The 27,364-nt window shown below is 50.7% G+C and overlaps 1 protein-coding gene across 15 annotated transcripts in view; it reads right to left on the bottom strand.

Moving 5' to 3' along the window:
- Positions 1-27,364, bottom strand: part of RPH3AL (rabphilin 3A like (without C2 domains)) — a 175,400-nt gene that overhangs the window by 30,651 nt on the left and 117,385 nt on the right. For 12 of the 15 annotated variants that reach the window (XR_002337295.1, XM_021067542.1, XM_021067539.1 and 9 more), the window contains one exon: positions 26,828-26,914. The exons of the other annotated variants lie outside the window; for them this stretch is intronic. Coding sequence is in view for 11 of the 12 variants with exons in the window: in XM_021067542.1 (XP_020923201.1) it covers positions 26,828-26,914 (87 nt within the window). In the remaining variant the exon portion in view is untranslated. The remainder of the gene's footprint in view (positions 1-26,827; positions 26,915-27,364) is intronic. 15 annotated transcript variants of the gene reach the window in all.

Genomic DNA, 27,364 nt, shown 5'->3' with positions numbered 1-27,364 from the left:
CAAAGCCTGTCTCCTTCCTGGGGAAGTGGCCTGAGGGCGTCACCCAAGTTCTTGTAATTAATCAAACAGAGTTACTGTTTGAGATGAAAAGAGGGTCAAAGGGGAAGCTCCGAGCAGGGCGAGCCGGTGCGCCTCCCTGACTGTGAACCCCAGGCCACAAGGGAGCCACGTGCTCGTATCCCTGAGACCCACGGCCTGGCTGCCCCTGCCCACCCTGGCATATCACAGCCTGTGGGCCCCACGCCACCAGCCTCACTTCCTGCTGCAACAGCCTACACCTCCCACCCGCTTAAAAAACACTTAACCTGTCATGTGCTTCTGGGAAACGGGATAAAGAGCACAGGATCCAAAGTACTAAGTTGTATTATAGGAAAACATCTAGATATTCAACCTTTTATTCCTATTTATTTATTTTGGTATTCAACCATTGTGACCTTTAAATATCCCTGTCAATTTCACACGAGGCACCCCGATATTTATGCTCAGCAGGGGCCATGGCCCCAAGGGTCTGCCAGGCCTGCAGCACGTCCCTGGGGTCCAGGGGGCGAGTGAGCTCATTGTCACGGGGCCTCGGGGTGTCTGTTGCTCTTGAGCTGGCGCTGCAGCCCGGGTGGAGGCCAGATGCCGAGGGGCAGAGACCGGATCAGCCTGGCTGGTGATCCCAAAACTTTCTGAGTCCCCAAGGCAGGGGGATGAGAGCATGCAGGGGCATTCCCTGGTATGAAGGCAGGGGGCGGGGGGCACGAGATGCATTAAACACACCGTCAGTGTTTCGGAAAACGCCTTCCACATGGGAGAGCAAGACTGGTGAGGGGAAGGGCGAGGGATTCTGGTTCTGAGCAGCAGCATCCCTGCTGCCCCCCCCGCCACCGCCCCTGCCGCCAGTCCCTGCACATTCTCTACAGGACACACCTTCTCTCATCTCGCCACCCATCCCCACCCTGCAAACCGCACAGCAGCAGCTTTTAATCACGTGATCTCCGCTCTCTGCCTCCGAGCCCATCACCTACGGCCTGGCATCTTCCTTTGACCCCCTCCCAGAGAACAGCGGCAGGAAAAGCCCTCCGTGGGAATGAACCCCTAATCGCCCTGTCTAGGGCCGCAGATGGGAAAACCTTCACTTGCTGCAGAAGCTCCGCGATTCTGCAGAGCCCGGCGCTGCTCCCCACGTGTGGTTTGCTGTGATAAGGCCAGCGAAGCAGCCAGCCTTGAAAATGCCATTTAACGAGAAAAGACCCGCACGGCCGCCATGGCCCTTGTGGCGGGGGTGGCGGTGGGGGCCTCGATCCTCTGCGGGCACTGCTTCCAGCTCTGTGCTCTGCTTCGAGGTTTTCATTCCGATTTCAGCTCACGGCCAACCTGACTGCAGATACTGATGGGTATTAGCCAAGCTGCTCCCAGGGAATTTTAATTACCATGATAACAATCGCTAATCATCGGCATTTCCTAAATGGCTGTGGCTGGAGAAGGTGGTAATTGGCAGGCCCTGGTGGACAGAAGGGCAGGCCTCGGGGGTGGCCGCTGTGGAGGGTGCGGGAGGGGTGGCCCTAAGACTTCTGTCCCCGTCCACTGCCCTGCAATTCGGTGTGTTACCACCTCTCCCTGCCTCCCAGGCAACTGGGAAGTGCACCTGCATGAACTCAGGTGAGGTGTCACACTCCCCCTCCACAGGTCGGAGCAGGGGACAGCCTGTGGCCTTGGCACATGCTATTCTTTCCAGCTGGAGTGCCCTTCTACCCTCGGCTCCAGGAAGCAGGGACACTTTCCCTAGGAAGTCTTCCGTGTCACCCAGGGCAGCATCAGAGTGCCTCTGCCTTGCTCTTGGAGGCCACGTGGCACTGCTGCCCCAGTCCCACAGCCCGCTGGGAAGCTATGAGCTCTTCAGGGGGCAGGGCTGTGCCGGAGCCCACCCTGTATTCCCAGGAGCCAGCAAGGAGCCTGGGTGTGGCAGGAATGTTGCTACCTGAGTGATTGAATGAACAAATCAAGAAGGCAAAGCAAAGGCACTGTCTCCAGGGGACAGAGTGACGCTCTGCCTTCAGGGAGACCATGATCCGTTTGCTCAACAAGCTCTGGTCTTGAAAAACCACGGGAAATGGCCTGGTAGTGATCGTTTCTGAAAGGGTCAGTCCACCCTGGCAAGACAGACAGACAGACAGACAGACACACAGTGCTAGCCTCCCAGGAGCCCTAAGAGGCCAGCTGGCCTCCACAGCATGGCCAATAAGGCCCCAGAGCTCTGCCAAACCCTGCCCCCTCCCTCCCCCACAATGGGGATCAGCCAGACACAGCCGCTCCCCCTCCCGGACCTCGCTAAGCCAACTCATGGCTCCAGGCCTTTGAACAGGCTGTTCCTTCTTCCGTCCCTGGGCTGGGATCATGAGATCCAGCCTTTAGGAACTTTCAGCCAGAAACTTCCATAGAACCGTGCAGGCGCCCCCACTGCCATGCATGCACGGTGTTTGTTTTGAATGCCTATCTACATGTCTGTTTCTTACACCAAAGAGAAAGCTCCATGATGGGCGGAGCCCCAGGTCCCCGGCACCTGCTGCCACACGCTAGATGCCTAACAGACCCGTCAGCTGAGAGGACGGAACCCATGTTCCAATTCCAGACTTTAAGGAACTCAAGTTACTTAAGGGAAACACTGGCCCTTAGAGGGCGCTATGGGCTGAACCACAGTTTGGCTCCATCCCCAAGTTCGTGTGTTGAAGCCAAAGCCCCCAAGGTGATGGTATTTGGAGATGGGGGCCTTTGGGAAGTAAATAGGCTTAGATGAGGTCCTAAGTGTGGGGCACTCGTGATGCGATTATTGTCCTTATAGGAAGGGACACCAGGAGTTCCCGTCATGGCTCAGTGGTTAACAAATCTGACTAAGAACCATGAGGTTGCGGGTTCGATCCCTGGCCTTGCTCAGTGGGTTAAGGATCCGGTGTTGCCGTGAGCTGTGGTTTAGGTTGCAGGCATGACTCGGATCCCGCGTTGCTGTGGCTCTGGCGTAGGCCGGCGGCTACAGCTCCGATTCGACCTCTAGCCTGGGAACCTCCATATGCCGTGGAAGCGGCCCAAGAAATGGCAAAAAAAAAAAAAGAAAGAAAGAAAAAAAGAGGGACACCAGAGAACTTGGCTTTCTTTCCTCTGTGTGGGATGCAGCAAGATGGAAGAGAGCTCTCGCCGGGAGCTAAGTGTGCTGGCACCTTGGTCTTGAACTTCCAGCTCCAGGACTGTGGGAAATAAACTCCTGTGGTTTAAGCCCCTTGTCTAAGTTAGTTTGCTGTGGCAGGCTGAGTCAAGACAGAGGGAGAAGCTGCCTGGGAGGTCGTAGTAGGTTAAACACGGCCCTAAATTATTTTTCTCTCCTTCCATCCAGAGGCGGCATCTCACAGAGAACAGACTTGCAGTTGCCAAGGGAGCGAGGGGAGGGGAGGGCGGCCTGGGAGTTTGGGGTTAGCAGAGACCAACCGTCACACACAGGATGGACAGACAACAAGGTCTTACTGTACAGCGCAGGGAACTAGAGTCAGTATCCTGTGACAAACCATAACGGAAAAGAATACGAATAAGAATATATTTGTATATATTGCATCACTTGCTGTACAGAAGAAATTAACACAACATTGTAAATCAACTATACTTGAATAAAATATTTTTTAGAAGTTCCGTGGTGGCGCAGGTGTAACGAACCCAACTAGCATCCAAGAGGACGCAGGTTCAATCCCTGGCCCTGCTCAGTGGGTTAAGGATCCAGCGTTGCCATGGGCTGTGGTGTATGTAGATCACAGACGTGGCTCGGATCCCATGTTGCCATGGCTGTGGTGTAGCTCCAATTCGATCCTCGGCCTGGGCACATCCATGTGCTGTGGGTGCGGCCCTAAAAAGGCAAAAAATAAAATAGTGAGTTTTATTTATTTTTTTTAATATATTTGTTTAAAGAGGTGGAGTCTCTTTCCCCAAACCCTTGCATCTGGTCTAAGCTTGTGATTTGCTTTGACCCACAGAACGTGGCAGAAATGACATGTGACTTCTAACTGGCCTCAAGAGCCAGGCGCTTCCTGTTTTGCCCCTGGGAGCACAGCTGCCATCAGGTGACAGAGCCTCGTCCAGTGTATGGAAGATAAAAGGCCACACGGAGGAGAACCAAGACTCCCCCCGGCCGCCAACATCTGACACCAGCTGCCGAGGTGTGCGCCTTGGATCCCGACCTCAGATGACAAGAGCCCTTGAGTGACGTCCGGAGATACCAGCAAAAGAACCACCCTCCTGACCTCAGCGCAACCTGCAGAATCGTGAGCCAATAAATGGTTCTTGTTTTCAGCCATTTAAGCCGCCAAACCTCTCATAAGACATCCAACCTCTACAGACTTCTAGAAGAAGAAACAACTGCATGTGTTGCTAATTAACTGAGTAATGTAGGAAAGTTAAATTTAGGCACTTAAAATATATATAGGCTCATTCATCAGATACAAACACCAGGCTATGAAAAAGGAACAATCGGAGAATAAGAAGAGGTCCTCAGAAATTAAAAATGTAGTGCACGTATATAAAAATGTAACAGAAAGGCTGGAAGATAAAAATGAGAAAATCTGGAATGATAAGAGACAAAAATGTTCAATTTGAGGGGTCAAATTCCCGATAACAGACTCTCCAGAAAGAGAGCAATAGAAAAACATGGCCAAAGCTGAAGCAGGCCATGAGATTTCAGATTTAAAGGTTTAAAATTGACTATAAGATAGGAAAAATGAAAAGTAAAAGAGACATATCCTCATAAAATCGCTTCGTTACAAATATAGAAAGAAGGTCCTAGAAGCTTCCAGAAAGGAGAAAAGAGGTCTCCTACAAGGAACGGCATCAGACTCACCATCGGCAACACTGGATGCTAAAGACTATGCATCTAAAATCCTACCAAATTATCTATTAAACAAGAAGACAGGATAAGGGGATTTTTAGACTTGCAAGGGCTCCAATTTTTCTATGCACATTCTCTTTTTAAGAAGTCACTTCAGGCTGCAATCCAGCAAAACCCAGGTGAAAAACAAGGAAGAGGAAAACACAGGATCCTGGAAACCGTCTCCAATGCGGGAGGTGGGTTGAAGGGAAATGCCACGAAGACAGCTCCCTCACCCTCCCACTCCCCCACCCCCAGCTGCATCCACGGCATTGGAAGTTCCTGGACCAGGGACTGAATCTGAGTGGCAGCATCGCCAGACCCTTAACCGACTGCCCTGGACCAGAATTGAACCTGCGCCTCTGCAGCAACCTGAGCTGCTGCAGTTGGATTCTTAACCCACTGTGCCACAGTGGGAATTCCCAAAAGACAGCTTTCGGTAAACAGGGCAGAGCTAGGAAAGGGCCTGGAGGGGTTTCTGAGAGAAGAAGAGAAGACTCCATGTAACAGATGCTAAAATCAATAAGCTGCATAAAAGGACAGAGAGTTCCATTATTCTCTGTCAGTGAGACAAAAGGGCAATGAACAATTCCAGAGAGAACGAAAACGCATAGCAGAAAATCATGGGCCAAATATCGGGTAACTTAAAATGTGATGTTGTTTTAGGAAATAAAGAGTTAATAAGAAATCCACTGGATCTTGTACTGGGAACATTTTCCTCGGAGCGGTTCGGGGTCAAGGTATCACAAAGGATCAAAATGCGATCTCCATATACCATTTGACTCTGAGGTGCTTACTGTTTACAAAAGAACAAAAATTTAAATTCATCACCATCACCAGAATAATTTTCTTTTTTACAGCTGCACCGGCGGCATATGGAGGTTCCTGGGCTAGAGGCTGAACTGGAGCTACAGCTGCCAGCCTCTGCCACAGCCTGGGCAACGCCAGATCAGAGCTGCATCTTTGACTTGTGCTGCAGCTTGTGGCAACGCCAGATCCTTAACCCACTGAGTGAGGCCAGGGATTGAACCCACATCCTCATGGAGACAAGGGCAGCGCCTTAACCCACCAAGCCACAACAGGAACTCCAAATTCCTAAGAGTGATTGACACACACTTTGTGTCTGGCACCATTCCAAGAATTTTATCTATAACTTACTTAACGCTTGTCAAATTCCTATGGCGTGGGTCCTATCATCAGCTCTGTTTTGCAAACGAGGAAACCAGGCACAGAGAGAAGAACGTGGGCCACAAATAGGGAAGAAGAACAAAATACGAATCTGGGTGATCCGGCTGTGGAACCTGCCCTCGTCACTCCCCTACAGAATCACATACAGGTTTGGGACCGTAAACGCTCTTTATTGTTTTTCAAGTCTTAGAATTAACCTAGAGACAGGTGTTCTGTTTTCTTAGTTTCCATATTTGTCTCTTTGGTATCCGCTAATCACAAGGGCCAAACCAATGGCCAACGTTGTTCACCCCTCCCCTGCGATGCAGCTTCTGTGGGCAAGCAAAAGAGCTACTACAAACCTTCCAACCAATCCTGCATCCACACCCCAAGCATCTCCTTTAGCTGACTCTCCCTCACCAAGCCAACATCCCCTGTGCTCTAACTCAACACAGCACCAGGCACTGGGCCACTAAGGCCAGCCCCCAGGCCCCAACATCTGCTGGACCTAGTCCAGATAGCCACTGCTAAGATACCGACCCTGCCCTGCCCTGCCTTTCCTGTAGAAACCTCATTAAAGGCTGTGGCTTTCCCTGCACTCCTTTCTGCCTCCTGACTCAATCTGGTGCTTCCCCACATGGCCCTGCGTGGCCTGGCACGCCCCCCTCTCTTGGGCAGATACACAATAAATTCTTCTTTCAATGGCATTCTTCCCCTGTCGCCACTTGGCCACCTTGGCAAATTAAGATCCAGGCGCAAATCACAAAGCATGGAAGAATGAATTACGGCAACAGAACAATCTAAGCGTACGATCCTGGCCATCTATTAGAAGAGGTATCATCCAGAAAAGGAGGGAGGTAAGAGTAAGGGAGGGAAGAGTAGAGACATTTACACCCACAACTCGAGCAGAGGGTGTCCAGGGGTGGATGTGAAAAGTTGATGGAAGAAGAAAGGCAAATAGAATACAAAGGTACAAATTTAATCAGAGTTAAAAATAATCATGGCATCAAAAATTAGGAGGAGAGACGGGAAGCGGAGTAGCCCAAGCTACCCAGCTCCTCACCTTTCAGAGCGTGGCGTCGGTAGAGTAGGTGAGGTTGACAAACCAAGGAAGTGGAAGTCGAGGCAGGAGCCAGCACGGGGTTGGTGATGGGCTGGGGAAGGGAGGGGCTGGACAGGCGACTGCCACCCTCCCGCATACGCTCTTCAGCACAACTGGATTTTTTTAAAAAGCACATGCATGTATGACTTTGATTTAAATGGAAGTATAACAGATTGGTAATTGGATGTGGATGTTATTAAATCCCTGGGCTCCTTGGCAGGTTGACACATGGGGAGTTGGACAGCCCATGGCTGGTACATTCAATCTGGATGTGCTTCAGGGAGAAAAGCTGGTAGGAAAGGAAAAGAAAGCAGTAATTAATTTTTTTTTTTTTTTGTAGTGGCGCAAGATAGGAAAGGCTTAGCCAAGTTATGAAAACACCAGCATGAGTTCACCACCACCGACACTTCCGCCGCTGCAGAGAAGCAAGCTCCCGCTCGGAAGTCACTGCACCCACCTGACCCCCGGGAGTCAGAATTGTGACAATGGGGAAAACCTGGGCAGGTTTTCAAAGGGAACCAGGGTTTCCCGCATAAAGGCAGACGGAGCTAGATCCCGTGGAAAACAGGAAGGGCCCCGGGGCATTGTGCTGCTGGTTGGAAAAGATGCTGCTCTCAAGGCTACTGGGCAGCACCCTCTGACCCGGTTTCCATGGTGACAAGCTGAGCGTGAAAAGCCATGGTTACCACTCAGGACAACACGCTGATATTGAGGGAGGCGAGTCAATGTGAGATGGGCTAATAAAACACACACATTTGTTTTCACATCTTATTTTCTTCTGGAGATCCTATCTGTCGGGTCAAACCAGAAGCGGACCTTCCTACTTGACGGCTGGGTTACCCGCTGCCCTACTCAAGCAGGATGGAGACGCAGAAGGCATACAGTGTGTGGGCTGTGACGGGGAGGTTTCTCCAGCGTGTGCAGCGGGTGGGGCCGGGGCAGGTGAAAAGCCGGTCTTACACAACGGCAACTATGCAATCTGCTGAGCTGTGTACCTGCCTCTGTAATCTGGAAAAGGGCTGTGATTCTCAACCCCCCAAAGAGGCTGTGGACCCTACCAGCAACGGCTGAAAACAGACGTGCATCCAGTCTTCCCCCCAAATTGCTCAAAAGTATACTCCAGGTGACCCACAGCTGAGCTGAAACAAAAAGCTCAGGAACGGCGGACTCAGTGACACCAGAAAATTCACTGTGATCCATAAAGTAAATTACAGACAGAATCCAGTCTAAATGACTAATGTAAATATGACTATGAAATAACAAAAAAGGGGAAAGAAACCAGTCTTAAAAAGTAGATATAAGATCATCAGTAATACTAATAATCTGACCCCACATTCGAGATTGTCTCAACAAAAGACAAGAAGTGGCAGGCGAAAAAAAGTTGTTGGATTCCCTGCGCTCCCTGGCAAACAGAGTTAATAGATACCGTTTCTAGTTTTTTCTTTTTATGTCCACGCCTGTGGCATATGGAGGTTCCCCGGCTAGGGGTCGAATCGGAGCTGCCACTGCCGGTCGACGCCACAGCCACAGCCACGCCGGATCTGAGCCTCAGCTGTGAACTACGCTGCAGCTCACAGCAAGGCTGGATCCTTAACCCACTGAGCAGGGCCAGGGATCGAACCCGTGTTTTCATGGATACTAGTCGGGTTCTTAACCTACTGAGCCACAACAGGAACTCCAGACACTGTTTCTATTATAATGGACGTGATTAGACAAATTTGGTTTAAGAGTCATATACGCATATATACACCTGTTTATCTGTCTGTCCAAGACAACCAGCAGAATTAAAACCAGGGTTCGTTATGCTGGAACACCTGATTTTCTAACTATTTCTTTGTCTTTTTCTTCCTTCTTTCTCCACCCCTCTCTTACTTTCTTGTTTCAAAATTTTCCCCTTGTTCTTGCCTTCTTTTCCTTCGATAGGAATTAAGTTCAGAGAGGCCATCCTTCCTCATGGCCTGTTAGCCTATCTCAGGAGGGGGCAGCTTACAAACAACTTCTGACGAGGGAGTTGGCAGCATTTATTCAGGACCTCCTTTGGGAGGACTGAGTGATGGGGCACTCCTGTCGAGGCTCAGTGGTTAATGAACCCTACTAGCATCCATGGGGACGCAGGTTCGATCCCTGGCCTCGCTCAGTGGGTTAAGGATCCAGCGTTGCCGTGAGCTGTGTTGCAGACGTGGATCGGATGCTGCATTGCTGTGGCTGTGGCGTAGGCCGGTGGCTACAGCTCCGATTTGACCCCTAGCCTGGGAACCTCCATATGCCAAGGGTGCAGCCCTAAAAAGACCAAAAAAAAAAAAAAAAGTGATGGAGGGGAAGGATCAAATGTCCTTAGAGATGGGTGGCACAAACAGCTGGGGTGTTTTGCTCTGAGAGTGTGTGGTCAGGGGCTCACCTGTCTGGGAGGGTTTCCGTGTGCCCCTCCCCCCACCACCTGGGGTGAAACCTTGGGTCTGCAGTGTGGACACAAGGAAGCAGTTTGGAGTCCACGAGGGGCTTTATGAAGCCAGGGCAGCTGGGCAGAGCCGCCCCCCGCCCCATCCAGCAGGCACTCATGAGGTCCTGGCTCTCCACTAATCCCTTCTCACGTGCTAAGTAATAATGGAGGTGCTGGGGGAGGGCTAAGTGGGACCCCTCGCAGAAGTATTTGCACATTTGTAATTTGAAGGATAACACTTTAAAACCTTGGGGGCGGGGTGTGTTGGTGAGCCAGTGAAAAAGCCTCCCCCATCCTCCTGCTCATGCCAGGCCCCGGGGGTGCACAAGCTCATCCTGCCTGGAAAGCACCTCCACCCCCCCCAAATGGCTGGCTGCATTGCAGGCTCCCCCACAGTGCGGCCCGGGGCCCAAGCCTCACCAGGAGGTGGGCTGGACATTAAGCCCCAGCAAAGACAGAGCGTGCACTCTGCTCCTTCTCCTACCCCCCAGTCCCCCCAGCCCCACCCCCGGCAGCTGCTCATGCAGCCCAGGAACACGAGCCCTCGCCAGGGCCTGAGTGAATTTCTGAATTTCCCCTTCATTTCAAGTGGGTTTTTGAGCAACCGGGTCAGTCTGGGCGGCAGGCAATTGCTAGCATAGCAGAAAAGAGAAAATGCAGTGAGAAGGAATATTCCGAGGGTGCTATCTGTTTTCTTGACAGATAATTTAAACACCCTGGTTAGATTATTTCAGAACCGGAGGAAATGCTTTGGCTTCCATTAACCCCTGGTGAGGGCTTCGCTGGGGCGAGGCTTCCGCGCAATTACTGGTGAGGACCATTTGCCAGCTCCAGAGGGCGGTGACACCCGAGGGCTCGTGACGGCTGTGGGGACCGTGTGCCCTGGGGTCAGGGAGAATTTCTGGGGCAGGCAGGCCACCCTCCACCCTGGCCTCACCCCCTCGCATAGCCCTTGCCTCTCCCACATTATCTGGGGCACGTCGAGACAAGTTGCGACAAGTGGCTGAAAACAGAGACCCCCATCTCTCTGGACCCAGAGGGACTGTCTCCTCCTTGGTCTAGGATGGTCTTGCAAGTCTATGAATCCCATGAAGGAGAATGGCACTCACACGACTGTCCCCCCCCCGTTTTTTTCATCTTCTTAGGGCCACCCCCACAGCATATGGAAGTTCTCAGGCTAGGGGTTGAATCGAGGCTGCAGCAACGTGGGATCCAAGCTGCATCCACGACCTACGCCATGGCTCGTGGCAACGGCAGATCCTTAACCACTGAGTGAGGCCAGGGACTGAACCCGCATCCTCATGGATACTAGCTGGGTTCCTAACCCACTGAGCCACAACAGGAGCGCCTGTGCTGCGGTTCCTAATTACCTGCTTTAGCAACACTGTACGCCTGCCGCCTCTGACCCGTCATTTGCATGGAGCATGAAATCCCTTTGAATTTCAAATATTTAACGCTCTCCCCTGTTCCAGCACAGATCTGAGAGAGGGCAAGCGTGCCGTGCGGTGTCTGGCTGCGAAGTCCGCCTCTGTGCCCAGATGGACTGGGCTGCGTGTGGGAAATGAATGGGGCTGGAGTCAGAAAATTGGACAGGCTGGTATCCCGGCCAGGTCTTTTCAGAGGGGCTTTGTGATTCTGATTCAATTCCTAGAACAACAAACACGCTTATGTTTAAATACAGTCTCAGGAACCTATTCCAAAGCCAACAGGAAACCATTTCTGGGCTGACCCCTACTCGGCAATGCTTGGGGGCCTTCCAGAGTGTGCTCTCAAGTGACAGATGCCTTCCTTGGTAATGGATCTGATTATTGCTTCCAATTGGTCTTGTTCCTTCTTGGGGAAAACCTATGATTACGGGGTTCCCTCGCCTTCTCTGTCTTCCAGACTCATCACTGTCTCCGTCATTGTTTTTAGCCCTTTCTCCTCCTGCATTCTGGGAGAGTTTAAGGGTTTTTCTGAGTCAAGACTTTCGGGGTCTGGTTTTATTTATTTATTTATTTTTGCTGTTTAGGGCCACATCCGAGGCATATGGAGGTTCCCAGGCTAGGGGTCAAATCAGAGCTGTAGCTGCCGGCCTATGCCAGAGCCACAGCAATGCAGGATTTGAGCTGCGTCTGCGACCTACACCACAGCTCACGGCAACGCCAGATCCCTAACCCACTGAGCAAGGCCAGGGATCGGACCTGTAACCTCATGGTTCCTAGTTGGATTTGTTTCTGCTGCTCCATGCTGGGAACTCCTGGTGTCTGATTTTATTTTCTTTTTTTCATTTTTTCTATTTAATATAATGGTTTTTCTTTTTTTCCATTATCGCTGGTTTACAGTGTTCTGTCAATTTTCTGCTGTACAGCATGGTGACCCAGTGACACATACACGTATAAATTTTTTCTCACATTATCATGCTCCATCATAAGTGACCAGACATGGTTCCCAGTGCTACCCAGCAGGATCTCATTGCTCATCCATTCTGAAGGCAACAGTCTGCATCTATTAACCCCAAGCTCCCCATCCATCACACTCCCTCCCCCTCCCCCTCCCCCTTGGCAACCACAAGTTTTAGACACAGCTGGATCCGAGATGGTCCCAGAGGCCCTTCCTGCCTTCCTTCCAGAGGTAACCACCATCTGGAATCCTGTGTCAAGCAATCCTTTGCTTTCCTATTAAAAAAAAAATTTTTTTTTAATGTTATGGAAGTTTCCGGGCCAGGGATTGAATCCAAGCTGCAACTGTTACCTGCAGTAACACCGGATCTTTTAACCCACGGTGCCAGGCCAGGCATCAAACCTGTGCCTCAGCAGCAACCTGAGGATCTGCAGTCAGATTCTTAACCCACTGTGCCACAGTGGAAACTCCTGATTTTCTATTTTAAAAAACTGCTAGAAATAAACCCAGACACCGATGATCAATTAATCTTTGACAAAGAAGGCAAGACCAAAGAATGGGGGAAAGGCTGTCTCTTCAGCTGGGAAAACTGGACAGCTGCATGCAAATCAATGAAACTAGAACACATCCTCACCCCATGCCCCCAAATAATCTCAAAATGGCTTAAATGTTTAAACATAAGATAAGATACCATAAAACGCCTCGAAGAAAACTTGCAAGACATTCTGACATCAACTGTACAAATGTTTTCTTAGGTCAGTCTCCCAAGGCAATAGAAATAAAAACAAAAGTAAACCAAGGGGACCTAATCAAACTTACAAGCTTTTGCACAGCAAAGGAAACCAGAAAAAAAAAAAAAAAAAGACAAGACAACCTATGGAATGGGAGAAAATAGTTTTAACCAATGCAACCGACAAGCCTTAACCTCCAAAATATAAAAACAACTTATACAACTCAACAAAACAGCAAGAAAAACACAAGTGAAAAATGGGCAGAAGCTACAAACAGACATTTCTCTGAAGACATATGGATGGCCAACAGGCACATGAAAAAAAAAAACTCTCACCATCACTAATTATTAGAGAAATGCAAATCAAAACTACAAGGAGGTACCACATCACACTGGTCAGAATGGCCATCATTAATAAGTCTACAAATAACAAATGCTGGAGAGGGTGTGGAGAAAAAGGAACCCTCCTTCACTGCTGCTGGGAATGTAAGTTGGTACAACCACTATGAAGAACAGCATGGAGGTTCCTCAGAAAATTAAATAGAGAACTACCATATGATCCAGCAATCCTACTAGGGCATATATCCAGACAAAACTTTCCTTCAAAAAGACGCAGGCACCCCTATGTTCACTGCAGCACTATTCACAATAGCCAAGACATGGAAATAACCTAAATGTCCATCAAGAGATGAATGGATTAAGAAGATGTGGTATAGATACGCAATGGAATACTACTCAGCCATAAAAAAGAATGAAACAGTGCCAATCACAGCAACATGCATGCCACTACAGATTCTCACACTAAGTCAGAAAGAGAAAGACAAAAACCATATGATATCACTTGTATGTGGAGACTGAGGTATGGCACAGATGAACCTACCTACAGAACAGAAACAGACTCACAGTCACTGAGAACAGACTTGTGGTTGCCAAGGGGGAGGGGGAGAGAGTGGGATGGACTGGGAGCTTGGGGTTGGTAGATGCAAACTACTGCATTTAGAACGGATAAGCAATGAGGTCCCGCTGTACAGCACAGGGAACTATATCCAGTCACTTGTGATAGAACATGATGGAATATGAGAAAAAGAATGCGTGTATATATGTATAACTGGGTTGCTTTGCTGTACAGCAGAAATTGACAACGTTGTAAATCAACGATAACAAAAAATTTTTAAAAACTGCTTATGTGTGCAGTTTATTTCTAAATAAAATCAACATTATATTTTTGAATCCCTGTGTATTCTTTAGTGACTTGCTTTTTTTTTCTTTCTTTCACTCATTGGGTTTTTACTTCATCCTGTGAAATTCATCTATCTATTCCCCCACAAAAGGACATTTGGGTGGCTTCCAGTTTTTGGCAATTACAACAAATGCTGCTTTGCACACTCTTGGTCACGGGGAGTCGGTGCGAGCGTTCCTCCAGGCTGGACAGTTAGGAGTGGGGTGTGAGGCTGAGGGTCCCGCACAGATGGCGCCCAGGAGGTACCAGGTGCAACACGGAGATGAACCAGCCGGGACTCCTACCGAATGGGGCTCTCTGATTCAGTCTGCAAACAGGGAGCGTGAGGAGCAGGCCCACAACCATGGCACAACCCTCAGGTTGATGCGGGGCAGGAAGCAGACAAAGTTCAAGGGTGAAGAAGACACCAGGTGCTGGGACCCCCAAACCAGGTTCAGGCTTGTAAGCAGTCAGGTAACAGTTGGGGCCAGGCTGGGCTTCAGCCGTGGGTGCATTAGCCTCGCTGGGATGGAATGACTTAGAAAGGCAAGGCAAGGGGAGCAGGCCAGGGTCCCAGGGTCCCCAGAGAATAGGGGATGTATGCTGGCCCCTGCGGGTATAACCTCCATTCATCCATCCCGTCTTCCTCCAGGCCCCAAGCCATCCTGGAACAGAAAGGGCGGAGGGCTTATTCCTGAGGGCGGGGGTCCCCAGTGCAGTAGAAATCAGGAGTGGTCTCATGGCAAGAGCGTGTCAGCCAGGGTCTGCACATCCTGTCATGCCACCGAGGGCTGGTCACTTAAGATCTTCTGTGTGGCTGAAAGCTTGGGGCCACAGAGCCCCCCGTCTGGCCCAGATGTGGACCCCAAAACGGTTGGTTCTCTTTTGCTTCCTTTTTTAGCAGCAGGATTTTCTGGCACCGCAGGAGCACACGCGTCGTGAGTCATTTCCTCAGGAGAGGGGCTGGCCAGGCACCACCCAGACCCCAATACCTCCAGCCTCTACTCCCTGGTCTTCACAGGAGAGACACCCGCTGGGGGAAGGGCACAATCATGCCAGCCAATGTCACTGGGCATCTGAAAAACGGGCAGGGGAATCGGATCATCCCACTTTTAATTCAGCTTCATGCAAGAAAATGACCACACTTAGGAGTTCCTGCTGGGGTGCAATGGGATCGGCGGCGTCTTGGAAGCGCTGGGACGCAGGTTTGGTCCCTGGCCTGGCAGAGTGGGCTGCGGATCCGGCCTTGCCGCAGCTGAGGCTTAGGTCGCAAATGTGGCTGGGATCTGATCCCTGGCCCAGGAACTCCATATGCTGCAGGGCAGCCAAAAAAGGGGAAAAAAAAAATGACCACATTCAGATGCTTTCTCTCTAGCTTTTTATCTCCCTGCCCAGGGCCAGGCAGAGGAGGGTATCAGAGCTGGGAAAACCAGGCCGTACAGGCCCATCAGAGGGATGAGAGGGTGGTTGGGGATTGTGTCACACCATCTGGTCACAGAGGTAGTGATACTGATTCACACCCCGTTATTCTCAAGCTTGGTCACACAGCGCACAGGGTTCCCAATCCCGAGAACCCTGAGCACACCAGGGTGGCTGAGTAAGTGGGGGGGGCACCCCCCAGTGGTGTGACAGTCAAACGCTAGGACTTGTGGGCTCACTCCTGGTGGCCGAGGGCTTCAGACTGGCTCACCTCACCTCCCCCCTACTCCCTTTGGCCAAACAGCCTCCGAGGACCAACCGCTCCCGCACCTGCCTCAGGGGAACCCAGGACCCTGTGCATGGAAGGCGTGGAGCCGCGCAGGCTCCAAGCTGTTCTGTGAACACACAGGCACCGGCTGTGGCCCCGTCCTGGGCTGCTCCTTCCCGGAGAGCCACGGGCCTCCCCGCTACACCTCCTCCAAGTCTCTGCTCACCTGCCACCTTCCCAAAGAGGCCCCCCGGCCAGTGTCCTCCCCTTTTAATTTTTGCTGTGGTAAAATACGCATGCCATAAAATTCACCACTCTAACCCTCTGTGGGTGTAGAGCCCAGGGGCGTGAAGTGCATTCACACAGTTGTGCTACTGTCCCCACCGTCTGTTCCAGACCTCTTTCATCTTCCCAAACCAAACTCTGTGCCCATTAAACATAATGCCTCATTCGCCTCACCCCCAGCCTCTGGCAACGTCCCTTCCACTTTGTCTCTTCTGAATAGGACGATGCTTCGGGCCGCGTATGAATGGAAATCCTACGATATGTGTCCTATTGTGTCCAGCTTATCTCGCTCAGCACAATGTCCTCGAGGTTCTTCTCTGTGGCAGCAGGTGTCAGACTCTGCTTCCTTTGGACGGCTGAATCCCGTGAATAACAGGCAAAGACTGCATTTTGTTTATCCATGCGTCCACTGGTGGACGCTTGGGGTGCATCCATCTTTAGGATCCTACGAATCCTGCTGTAATGAACACGGGTGTACGACCTCTATTTGAGTCTCTGCTTTCAATGCTTGGGTCTACGCCCAGAGGGAGAACTGCTGCATGATTAATTTCTGGAGGGGACGCCATTCTGTTTTCCTTAGCGGTTGCACTGTTTTTACATTCCCAGCATCTGTGCACAGGGTTCAAATTTCTCCGCATCCTCGCCAGCACTTGTTATTTCCTGAGTCTAGATCTCAGCCGTCCTGGAGGATGTGACGCAGCGGCTGGCCTGCTTTGAAGATGGCCCCTCCCGCCCCACCCTGCACCCCACACTCCTGATCGCTTTGCCCTGTTCTCCTCTTTCTTCTTCCCCTGCAACATCTAACACACAAGACCGTTGGCTTATCTATTAGATTGGTTTTGTTTATTGTCTTTTTTCTCCTCCCCTGGTCTCTGCTACACAATAAACTCAAGGCAGAGACCTTTCCAGGGGCCTAAAAACCGTGCCTTGCTCATAGTAAGTACGCGATGACTAGTGGATGAATGAATGAATGGACAGCAGAGGTGTCAGAAGGCGTCTGGGAGGCAGACGTGCTCGGCTCTATCGATTACAGCCTGATGTCTTTGAACAAGCGACCTCTTTTCTCTAAGCCTCAGTTTCCCCGTCTGTCACATGAAGACAATAGCGAATATGTCACTGGGCTCTGGTGCGGATGCGGAGAGCTACTGTCCCGTCATGGGTTAATGCCTGCAACTCAGCGCCAGACCGGGCTCCCCGCTGCAGGGGTGGGACACGGGGCTCAGCGCGGACTGCAGCACAGCAGTGAGGAAGTCAGCCCGTCCTGCATGAGGCAGCATCTTAGAGAGGAAAGTTCTCTGTCCCGGGCACGGATACAGGCTCAGGTAGGCACCCCACGAAAGGAGACCACTCTGCCTGCCCATGGAGGACGGGGGGCTGGTGGGTCCCAGGACCCTCCTCCTGCTGCCACTTCCATGTACAGGCAATGCCGGGGTCTGCACCCATCGTGGCTCCACCTGTAGCATGTGAGTAGTGACAAACACACCCAGGAAGTGTGACCATCCGGGTGCCCTGGGGCCACAGCCACAGCAGCCCTGAGCAAGCCAGACACGGAGGGTGGGGACCTCAGGCAGCCACCCGCCCCGCATGCCTGAGCGCCAGCCACCCACTCCTGATGGCACCCACGGGCCTCCGGAGGGGGGCCCTCTGGCAAAGCTGTTTGCAGCAAAACTCCAAACCGCAAGTAACAGCAGGGCCAGCAGAGAACCAGCGTGGGGAAGCAGATGGCAGCTCGCGGTGAGCACAGGCTGCCCGCCCGGGAGGCAGGTGCCACGGGGATGCTGGGCTCGGCTGGCATGGCTGCTTCCCACGGGCACCGGCTGGGAGCGAGGGAGCCCCTGGTTCTCCCGGCCTCTCGCAGGCTTGTGCCACAGAGGACTCTCCTCAGGGGCCCTAACTGGGGTATTCGTCACCCTGTGTGTGTGTTTCGGGGGGGGGGCAGGGTGAGATGATGTCAAAACCATCGTGTGAAGCCACTTTCCTGCTCCGCAAATTCCTCCTGCAGTCAGTCAACACTCAGGAGAGAGGGGCCCGAGGCAGGAATACGGACCCAGCATCAGGGGGCACAGCGGGACCCTGGCTGGGGCCATTTGCAGTGAGACTTCAGGGAAATCAACTCCCCCCCCCGCGCCCCCCACCCCGTGTGCTGGGAAAAGGTTCTAAAGTGATCTAAACAAGGAACCGGCGTTCCTCCTCTGGTTCCTCCTCTTTCAATCAGCAAACCTTTCCCGAGCACCTTTTATAGGCAAAGCACTGTGGGAAACACAGTAAGTGCTGGTACAGCCCGGCCTCCGCAGCCGAGTTCTCATCAGGATGCGGGGAAAGCTGAAAGCGCGAGGGCAGAGCGGATGCTGAGCGGAAGGGCACGCTCAAATTACATGCCTCAGTTTCCAATTACTTACAAATTGGCCTTCTCCCCTTTCGAGCTCATGCCTCTCAGAAAACACCTCCATCCTCAAAGAAGGCTTTCTACCCCAAAGGTACCTTTACGGCTGGAGGAACAGTTTCTAGAATCCTGAAGAGTATGGATTCCAATGAACTTTCTCACTGGTAACAGTTGTGAGTGAGTCACTCTGATGTTATGCTTGTTTTTGTTTGTTTGTGTGTTTGCTTGTTTAAATGAATGGCAATTAAAGGCCAAACCATCAATGACATGAATTTCCGGCTTGCAACATGCTGTGTTTGGAAGCCCCCGACGCAGTCGGACCCAAGCTCGCACCGTCACATCCAAGAAAGCACGTGAGAAAAGGGCAGGCAAGCGCAGCGAGGAAGGGACCTGACCTTCAACCAAGAGTCAGTCCCTCTGTGAAAACAGGCCAGTGAGATGGACGAAATGGGTGTCCCTGGTCCGCCCTGCCTGGCCGTGATGAGGGTGCAGGGTCTGAAGCCCCCCCGGGGTGGCCTTCCTGGCATGGCATGTCCGCAGGTTTCTGGTGCCACACAGGGGCTGTTTCTCCTCCTCCGATTTGGTCTTTACAGATGGGAGACAGACGCCCAGAAAATAACTAGGCAGGAGTGGGAAGGAGCTGGCAACGGTGAGCTGCACCCGGGAAGGTAGATTTTCTTAGGGAGACCTCAAGCTCCATGGGAGAGCGGGGAGAGCGGAGAGGCCACAGGTTTCCAAGTCCTCCCTAGTGCTGATGGCCAGAGGGCTAGGTTGCGGGGAAGTCAAGGTACCTCCTCCATGGAGCAAAATCCCGGATGAAGGAAAGATGCTGTGAGTGGCGCTCGAGCTGCCTTTGACAAATGCTGAGCCGGCAGAGCTCATAGCTTCAGAAGGGGGATGAAGGCACAGGTGCAGCCTCCAAGACCCAACAGGGGCAACCACCAACGTCAGATGCAGGCAGGGGTTTGGGGGGGTGGGGCAGGAGTAAGTGACGTGGAAGAAAAGCTTTAAGATTTTTCCAAATGCGAAGTAACTAACAAGAGATTAACTGCCAAAATTTATGAACACCTCCTGCAGCGCAATACCACAAAAACAAACAACCCCATCAAAAATGGGCACAAGATCTAAACAGACAGTTCTCAAAGCAGACATACAGATGGCTGAAAAACACATGAAAAGATGTTCAACATCACTCATTATTAGAGAGATGCAAATCAAAACCACAATGAGGTACCACCTTACACCAGCCAGAATGGCCATCATCCAAAAGTCTACAAACAATAAGTGCTGGAGAGGGTGTGGAGAAAAAGGAACCCTAGTACACTGTTGGTGGGATTGTAAATTGGTGCAACCACTGTGAGAAACAGGATGGAGATTCCTCAGAAAACTCAAAATAGAACGACCATTTGATCCAGCAATCCCACTCCTGGGCATCTATCCCAGAGAAAACTATGACTCGCAAAGACACATGTACTCCAATGTTCATTGCAGCACTATTTGCAACAGCCAAGACATGGAAACAACCTAAATGTCCATCGACAGAGGAGTGGATAAAGAAGATGTGGTACATATACACAATGGAATATTACTCAGCCATTAAAAGGAAAGAAATAATGGGATTTGCAGCAACATGGATGGACTTAGAAATTATGAGACGTGAAGTTAGACAGTGAGACACCGACATCACATGCTATCACTAATATGTGGAATCTAAAAAAGGACGCAGGAGTTCCTGTCGTGGCTCAGTGGAAACAAATCTGACTAGCAACTGTGAGGGCGCCGGTTCGATCCCTGACCTCACTTAGTGGGTTAAGGATCTGGCATTGCCATGAGCTGTGGTATAGGTCACAGGTGCGGCTTGGATCTGGCATTGCTGTGCCTGTGGTTTAGGTCAGTGGCTACAGCTCCAATTCGACCCCTAGTCTGGGAACCTCCATGTGCCGTGCGTGCAGCTCTAAAAAGACAAAAAAAAAAGAACCCAATGAACTTCTTTGCAAAACAGATACTGACTCACACACTTTGAAAAACTTACGGTTTCTAAAGGAAACAGGTTGGTGGGGTGGGGGGATGGGCTGGGGGTTTGGGGTGGAAATGCTCTAAAATTGGGTTGTGATGATTGCTGTACAACTCTAAATGCAATAAAATTCATGGAGTTACAAAAAGAAAAGCAACATATTGACACTCCCTAGCATGAAAAGAAAAGGATTTTTCCGAATGGAGGGAAAAATGAAAATGACTTGGTAGAAGATGATGAATGGAAATGCACTCTTCAAGTTCAGTGTGCTCCCAAGAAGAAACCAGAGTAGTTTGGGAACAAAGCAACAAGCAAAAACATAATTGAAAAGCTCTCCTGAACTGAAGATCCAAATATGTTTGACCTAGATGAAAACCAACGAAAATGACCCAGGCATACCCTGACAAAATCTTTAATCGCCAAATATAGATACAAATAACCCGAGCAGGTTACTTAAAGGGGAATTAAAAGCATAAGCCTGGCTTCAGACTCCCCCCACCCCAGACCTTCTCTGTTCTTGCCTTCACAGCTACTTTAGGCTGTGTCCGCCAAGGCTGCCTTCTCCGGTTCCCGGGTTCTCAGCTTGGACATCACCTGCTGCGTCTGTTTGTTGCTTACAGTGCACCCTGGAAACTGTCTTCTGGTTCCCAAGGTCTTTCTTGGGGTTCCTCAGGTGTGAGTGATGTGCTATTTACCTGGTCCACTGAGGGCTGTTGCGTTCCCTTTTCTGTGTCTTTAAATCATGAACATATATCAGAGTTTATTCATTTGCCAACAAGGGAGCCAGAGATTGGGAATGCACTCTTCAAGTTAAAAATGCTCCCACGGGATCAGAGAGCACGCTCGTTCACAGCGGGAATGGAAACGAGGTGGGGACGGGCGCGGGGAGGCCGAGTGCTTACACAAACAGCTGGTTTGATTAGGTAAAGACTATAGTTTCCTGTGGTCACAGGAACATCCTACTCAAGGCAGCTGGTGTAGTGCACATCAGAGGCCATGGACCCCAGGCTGTGGGAGCACCTAACAAGGACGAAAACTATAAACAGTTAATAAGAAGCAAATGATAAGGAAAGCCTCTGTGGCTATTAGTGGGAATGACAAGATTTACTGCTCTAAAAAATTACTGAAGTATCATTCAACTGAGTTTTAAAATTCATTAATGACATTCTTCATTTTTAGAAATGAAAATGGCTCATTTGGTTCTTTCTTTTTTTTTTTTTTTTTTTTTGCTTTTTAGGGCTGCGCCCACAGCATATAGAAGTTCTCAGGCTAAGGGCTGAATCAGAGCTGCAGCTGCCAGCCTACACCACAGCCACAGCAACGACGGATCCTTAACCCACTGAGCGAGGCCAGGGATTGAATCCACGTCCTCATGGGTACTAGTTGGATTTGCTTCTCCTGAGTCACGACGATGGGAACTCCCAGTTTATTTGGCTCTTTTTCAAACTTGTTCACTCTTTGTTCAAAGGCCCTATTTATTCAGTTTGGTTTCCATTCCTTCTCTTAGCTCTTTTACCTAATTTAAAAACGTAGTATGTATATTTTTTTCACAGTTTCACTATTACCGCTAATTCTCTGGGCACCAATTCTCCTAGTTGTTACAGTTGCTGACTCTCCCTCATGGTGGCTCTTTTCACTGTGTGACTGGTTAGATGATAGAAGCCAAACCACAGAATTCTGAGTGGGAAAGATTGTGATTGAACTGTATCATCTGTCAGTCACTGTCTTTTTTTGTATAAAGGTAACAGCTATTAACAGATAGCAAAAGACTCAGAAAACACACTGTCCACATGTCATCATTTAAGATCACCTATAGCAGTGAACTGTAAGTCAAAAAGCATGAACTCAAGGGTCAAGAAGAGGTAATATAAACACTGTGCCCTTCTAAGTATCCATTTTGAGGACATAATCTCAAATGCAGGCAAGGAGTTATGCACACAGATACATAAAGCATTTAGCAACGAGAGGGAAAAAAGGAAATAACTCAGATGGCCTAAATTAGAAAAATATTCATATGACAGAATGTTTACAAAGAGTTATTGATTATACTGAGAACTGCTGACGATAGAGTGTTAATTTTAAAAGAGCGCTTCAACAGTATAAAGAGAAAGACACGGAAAAAAGACAGAAAGTAATTACGCCAAAATGTCAACAGTGATTATCTCTGGATGGCAAGTTTATGGATTTCCAGGGTGTGTATTTCTTTATGCCTTCTACACATTGGGAATGTCAATGATTCATATTAACTTTATAATGAGAAAAAGGAAAATGTATATAATATTTTTTAAAATGAAAACTTCTAAGGGTAACAATAGTCAAGAACTTAAATGTCTGGGGTAATATTAAATAAGAGGAAATGGCACGATTCTAACTCTGACATTATAGTCTATAATATATTCTTAACACAGCAGCCAGAGTATCCTTTAAAAATTGGCAGTGGAGTTCCCTGGTGGCTTAGTAGGTTAAGGATCCAGCGCTGTCTCTCCTGTGGCATGGGTTCCATCCTTGGCTTGGGAAGTTCTATATGCTGCAGGTGCAGCTCAAACCCCCCCCCAAAAAAAAACCCCAAAAAACTGGGGGAAGAAGGAGTTCCCCAGTGGTCTAGGGGTTAGGACTTGGGGCATTCATTGCTATAGCCTGGATTCCATCCCTGGTCTGGGAACTGAGATCCCACATCGAGCTGCTGCACATTGTAGCCGGAAAAAAAAAAAAAGGTGGGGGGAAGACCCTCCCCATGGGTATTCCAGACCCTCCAAAGGGTCCCTGTGTCACACAGTAAAAGCTGAAGTCCTCACAAGGGTCTACAAGGACCAACATGATCTGACCCCGTGCCAAGTCTCTGACGTCCTCTCCTGAACCTGACTTTGCTCCAGCCACACTGTTCTTGCAGTTCCTCAAACCTACCAAAGGCCCACCTGCCTCAGGGCCTTTGCACTTGCAGTGCCCTCTACTTGGAATGCTTTCTGTCTACACCGCCACAGAGCGTGTTTCAGACCTCCACTCAAATATCATTTTGTCAGTGGGCCCTTCCCTGAGCCCTGTATAAAACAGCAGCTACCCCTTGTCATCACCCCTTCCCCCTGTCCCCTGAGCACTTTTTCAGCATCAGTGACACAGCAGAATGTACTTGACTGCATTTGTGATATCCATCTCCCATGAGAAGAGCTCTTTTGCGTGCCACCTAGGAGATGCTCAATAAAGACGCATTGCATGCCCGAACAAATAAATGCAGTAGATTGTAAACGCCTCAAGAGCAGAGGGGCCGAGGCTGACATCACTGCATCCCCAAAGCGCACAAACAGGCAGCAGTGCCAACCTGACAGCCCCAGGGACATGTAACCAGCATTTGATTCACTTCCAGAAAAAAAATACTCAACAATCACAGCCAAAGTGATGGAAGTGAAACGTCAAACGGAAAGGAAGATAAGAGTGTCTGGGCAGAGGAGTATGAGAGTTCCCATCAGAAAATTTGAATTCTTCCATTGGGACATGGTTTTTGCTGCAGGACAGAATTCCACGTTTTTATCACAGATTCAGAACCAGCTCTAGGCAGCACTTAAAATGACATTTCAAATGCTCTTTCTATTTAGCTATCTCTCTGTTGTGATTAGATATTTTCTCCAAAGGGAAAAAAAAAAAGGCATTAGGAAACCAAATATCCTGTCACTCTCACCCCAAAAACAGGCAGGAAAATGCAGCAGCTGGTAATGGCACCCACAGGCACCCAGATTCATAGACACATGTCCTTCTGAGCCCGTCCACGCTCCTAAACCTGCACAGGCCACCTGGTCCTGCAGAGAGGACACGCCACCCTTGATCTTGCTCGGTTTTATCGGCCTCTAGAAATTCAAGGACAAATTGATAACATAGTTCGCAGCTTTATATTCTTTGCCTGAGGAAAGATAAGAAAATGCACCCTAAGCTATTTCAGACTTTTCTGGGCATCGGGACACTCTGGAGATTAGGACAGGCTGGTGGGGGGCGCTGTCCACGGTAGCGCAGGACAATTGTGAGGTTAACTCATCGGGGGGAGGTTGGATGGGGGCACCTGCCCACCCCCAGGCCCTCCACTGAATCATGACACGTGCTAAATTCGTCTTTCCTTTCACCACCTCCTTTTCCTTGACAATGCTCTGTCCTCCCACAGCTCAGCCGTCTTTTCATCCTGTTAAGGTGTCTCCCACGAGGTACCGTTTTAAGGAATTTTCTCCTCTTGTGCGTATCGGCTTCGCAAAGGGGACACCAACCCCGCCCCCCGCCCACCTTGAAGACCACAAAGACTTCAAGTTCAAAGGGGGGGAGAGAGGGGGCCCGTCTAACAGGGGTGAAGCGCCTATGCGGGCTGGACATTCTGTACCTCTTGCATATTGTCATGCAATTCTTGCAGCAACTGCGTGCAATCATCATCTCCATTTCAGGCTGAGAAATCAGGGCCTCCAGGCGACACAGAGTAGAACCTTAGTGCATTTGGAGGCCCTGCCTGCTGTCCCTTCCCCTGTTCCAATGACGCAGCAGCGATACAGGAAAAGAGCCTAACAAGTAAGCTCAACTGTGCTCAGAAACAAGACATAGGAATGCCCGTTGTGGCTCAGCAGGTTTAGAACCCGACATAGTATCTGTGAGGATGCAGGTTCAATCCCTGGGCTTGCTCAGCAGGTTAAGGATCTAGTGTTGCCACAAGCTGTGGTCGCAGATGTAGCTCGGATCTGGAGTTGCTGTGGTTGTGGCGTGGGCCTCAGCTGCAGCTTCGATTTGACCCCTGGCCAGGTAACTTCCATATGCCACAGGTGGGGCCGTAAAAACAACCAAACCAAGCAAAGTAAGATACGTATCTCAATGGATCAGAAGCACCAGAGAGTTACTATTTTGAGGGGCCGAAGGCACGGCCGGCTGAACTCAGGGTCCAGAGCAGATAGAAGCAGCTAGAAGACTGGTTTTCCCAGGTACGGGATCTCCAAGTTTCTGGTGGGAGGCAGGGGACCAGAATCAGAGTCCTGGAAAACAGGGGCTGGCGAAGGCATTTCCTACTTGGGAAAGGAGGCTGAAAAAAGCAGAGGTACCACCCTCCCACCCTTCCAAGACAAAGGCTTATCTAAAAATACGAACAGTGAAGGAAGCTGGAAGAAGCACACACACAGCCAGGGCCTGGCCAGACTGCCCGCGGACTTGACAATCGGCTTCCGAAATAATCCTGGGATCACTGGGGACACGCAGCTCATCGCTCACCCGAGACAGCTGGCCCTGCACCCGGGGACCCAGGACCTGGGCAGAGGCAACGCGAAGTCGCTCGGCAAGAAGAGCTGGGTGGAGGGATGAGCAGGGAGAGAGAGAGAGAGAGAGAGAGAGAGAGAGAGAGAGAGAGAGAAACTGACTCCCGCTCGAGATGCGCGGATAAAGGCGAATTCCAACACGCCCAGGACAGCGGCCGTTGAGAGAGACAACCACCGTCCCAAAGACAGAATGAGCTGCAGGCGTACTGAAGAACCGACCTGGAAAGTATCTCAGAAAGATAAGGAAACAGTCAGGAAAGCTCAGCTGGGAGCCACGGAGGATGGAGGGAGAGGCCTGGAAAGGTATCGCACCGGGTGGCCAGGGGAGGCGACTTGGATGGCGGGACAGCAGTGTCGGAGGACCTCGTAGCTGAGGATGGCCCATCGCCAGAGACATCTCGCGGGTCCTCAGATGAAAGGTGCATATTCATCACCAGGCAGTAAAAAAAATAATAAACCCAGGGGCACCCTCCCTCTCCCCGACTCCCTCTGCTCCCGAAATCCCTGTCCCGTGCCCTTCCCCTGGGGCTGCCCGTCAGTGGTCTCCACTCTTCGGGCCCTGCTTCCGATCTTGGTCCAGGGAGGAAGGCCCTGGGGTTAGGAGATGTGGGTTCGAACCCCGCCCCCATCCGGTACTGCCTCAATCCTCGCCGAGGCTTGATTCCTTCCCTTAAAATGGGATCTGAACTAGAATGATAGACACTTAGAACCAGAAAGGACTTTGGGGGTGGTGCCATCCCAGCCGACCCTGGCTGTGTTAGTTAGTTCCGAACCCCTCCCCGCTGACTAGCTGGGCGCCCACAAGATGCTTAACCTCTCGTGTCTCCACTTCCCATCAGTAAAAGGGCATAAGAATAGCACCCACCTATGGGGCTGTCTAAGGGTGAAAGGAATTCACATGTGTACAGAACTTGGCACCGTGCTCGGCGCGTAGGAAACCTTCAACCTGGAGCAGCCGTTTCTGCGATTATCCTCAGAGCCCCCCCAAAACGCTGCCTGCACCGACACCCAGTGCAAGGGGCTCCCCACTGAAACCACGGGCCCAGGGCATAGCAGAACCACAGCCCACTGCCAGCCGTGCAGTGGGGAACGGGCAAGCCAACCAGCTGCCCCTCTGCAGCCTTGTCCCGGCTGCCCCAGCCCGGCCCTCCGTGCCCTTCTGAGACACCCCCTCGGCGACCGACCATGAATGGCCCCCGGTTCAAGCAGGCCCCACGCCCACCCCAGCCCCCCGCCCCCACCCCGGGGCCCTGGGTACCCTACCTCTCTCTGCTCACTGCAGATCTTACACAGCCACAGGGGCCGCTTCTGGCCGGGGGAGGCCTCGATCCCACATTTGGTGCAGACTTTCTACAAGAGAGAGGACACGGGAATGTAAACACTCAGCCGCTTCCTTAGCCGAGGGGCTGGGAACACGGCACCAGGGAGCCCTTTGGCATCTTCCGAGGAGGCGCCTTGGCTTCGGGCCACAAGAGCCCATAACCCAAAGTGTGCAGATCATCTGCAGCCCGTAGCTGGCTTGGGGGCACCACAGATGTGCCCATGCACGGATCTCTGTGGTATAAATTCACCCCCACAAGCACGTCGGTTGGGATCACATCAAAAAAAAAAAAAAAAAAAAAAAGCTTGCTGAGAGTCACAGCTGCATTCCTGTCAATAGCAAAGAACTGGAAACCACCCAAACACCCTATACCAGAGGCAGATCCAGGCAAACACGGCTGAATATGATACGATTCCTGTGCCGGTCCCAGGAAATATGGGCAGGAAGCGATGTTATTCAATAAAGGAAACCTACAACCA

The sequence above is a fragment of the Sus scrofa genome, chromosome 12 (assembly GCF_000003025.6).
Source record: "Sus scrofa isolate TJ Tabasco breed Duroc chromosome 12, Sscrofa11.1, whole genome shotgun sequence".
NCBI classification, from domain to species: domain Eukaryota; kingdom Metazoa; phylum Chordata; class Mammalia; order Artiodactyla; family Suidae; genus Sus; species Sus scrofa.
The sequence above is the reverse complement of the archived record's forward strand: the minus strand, read 5'-3'. Positions and strand labels throughout refer to the sequence as shown.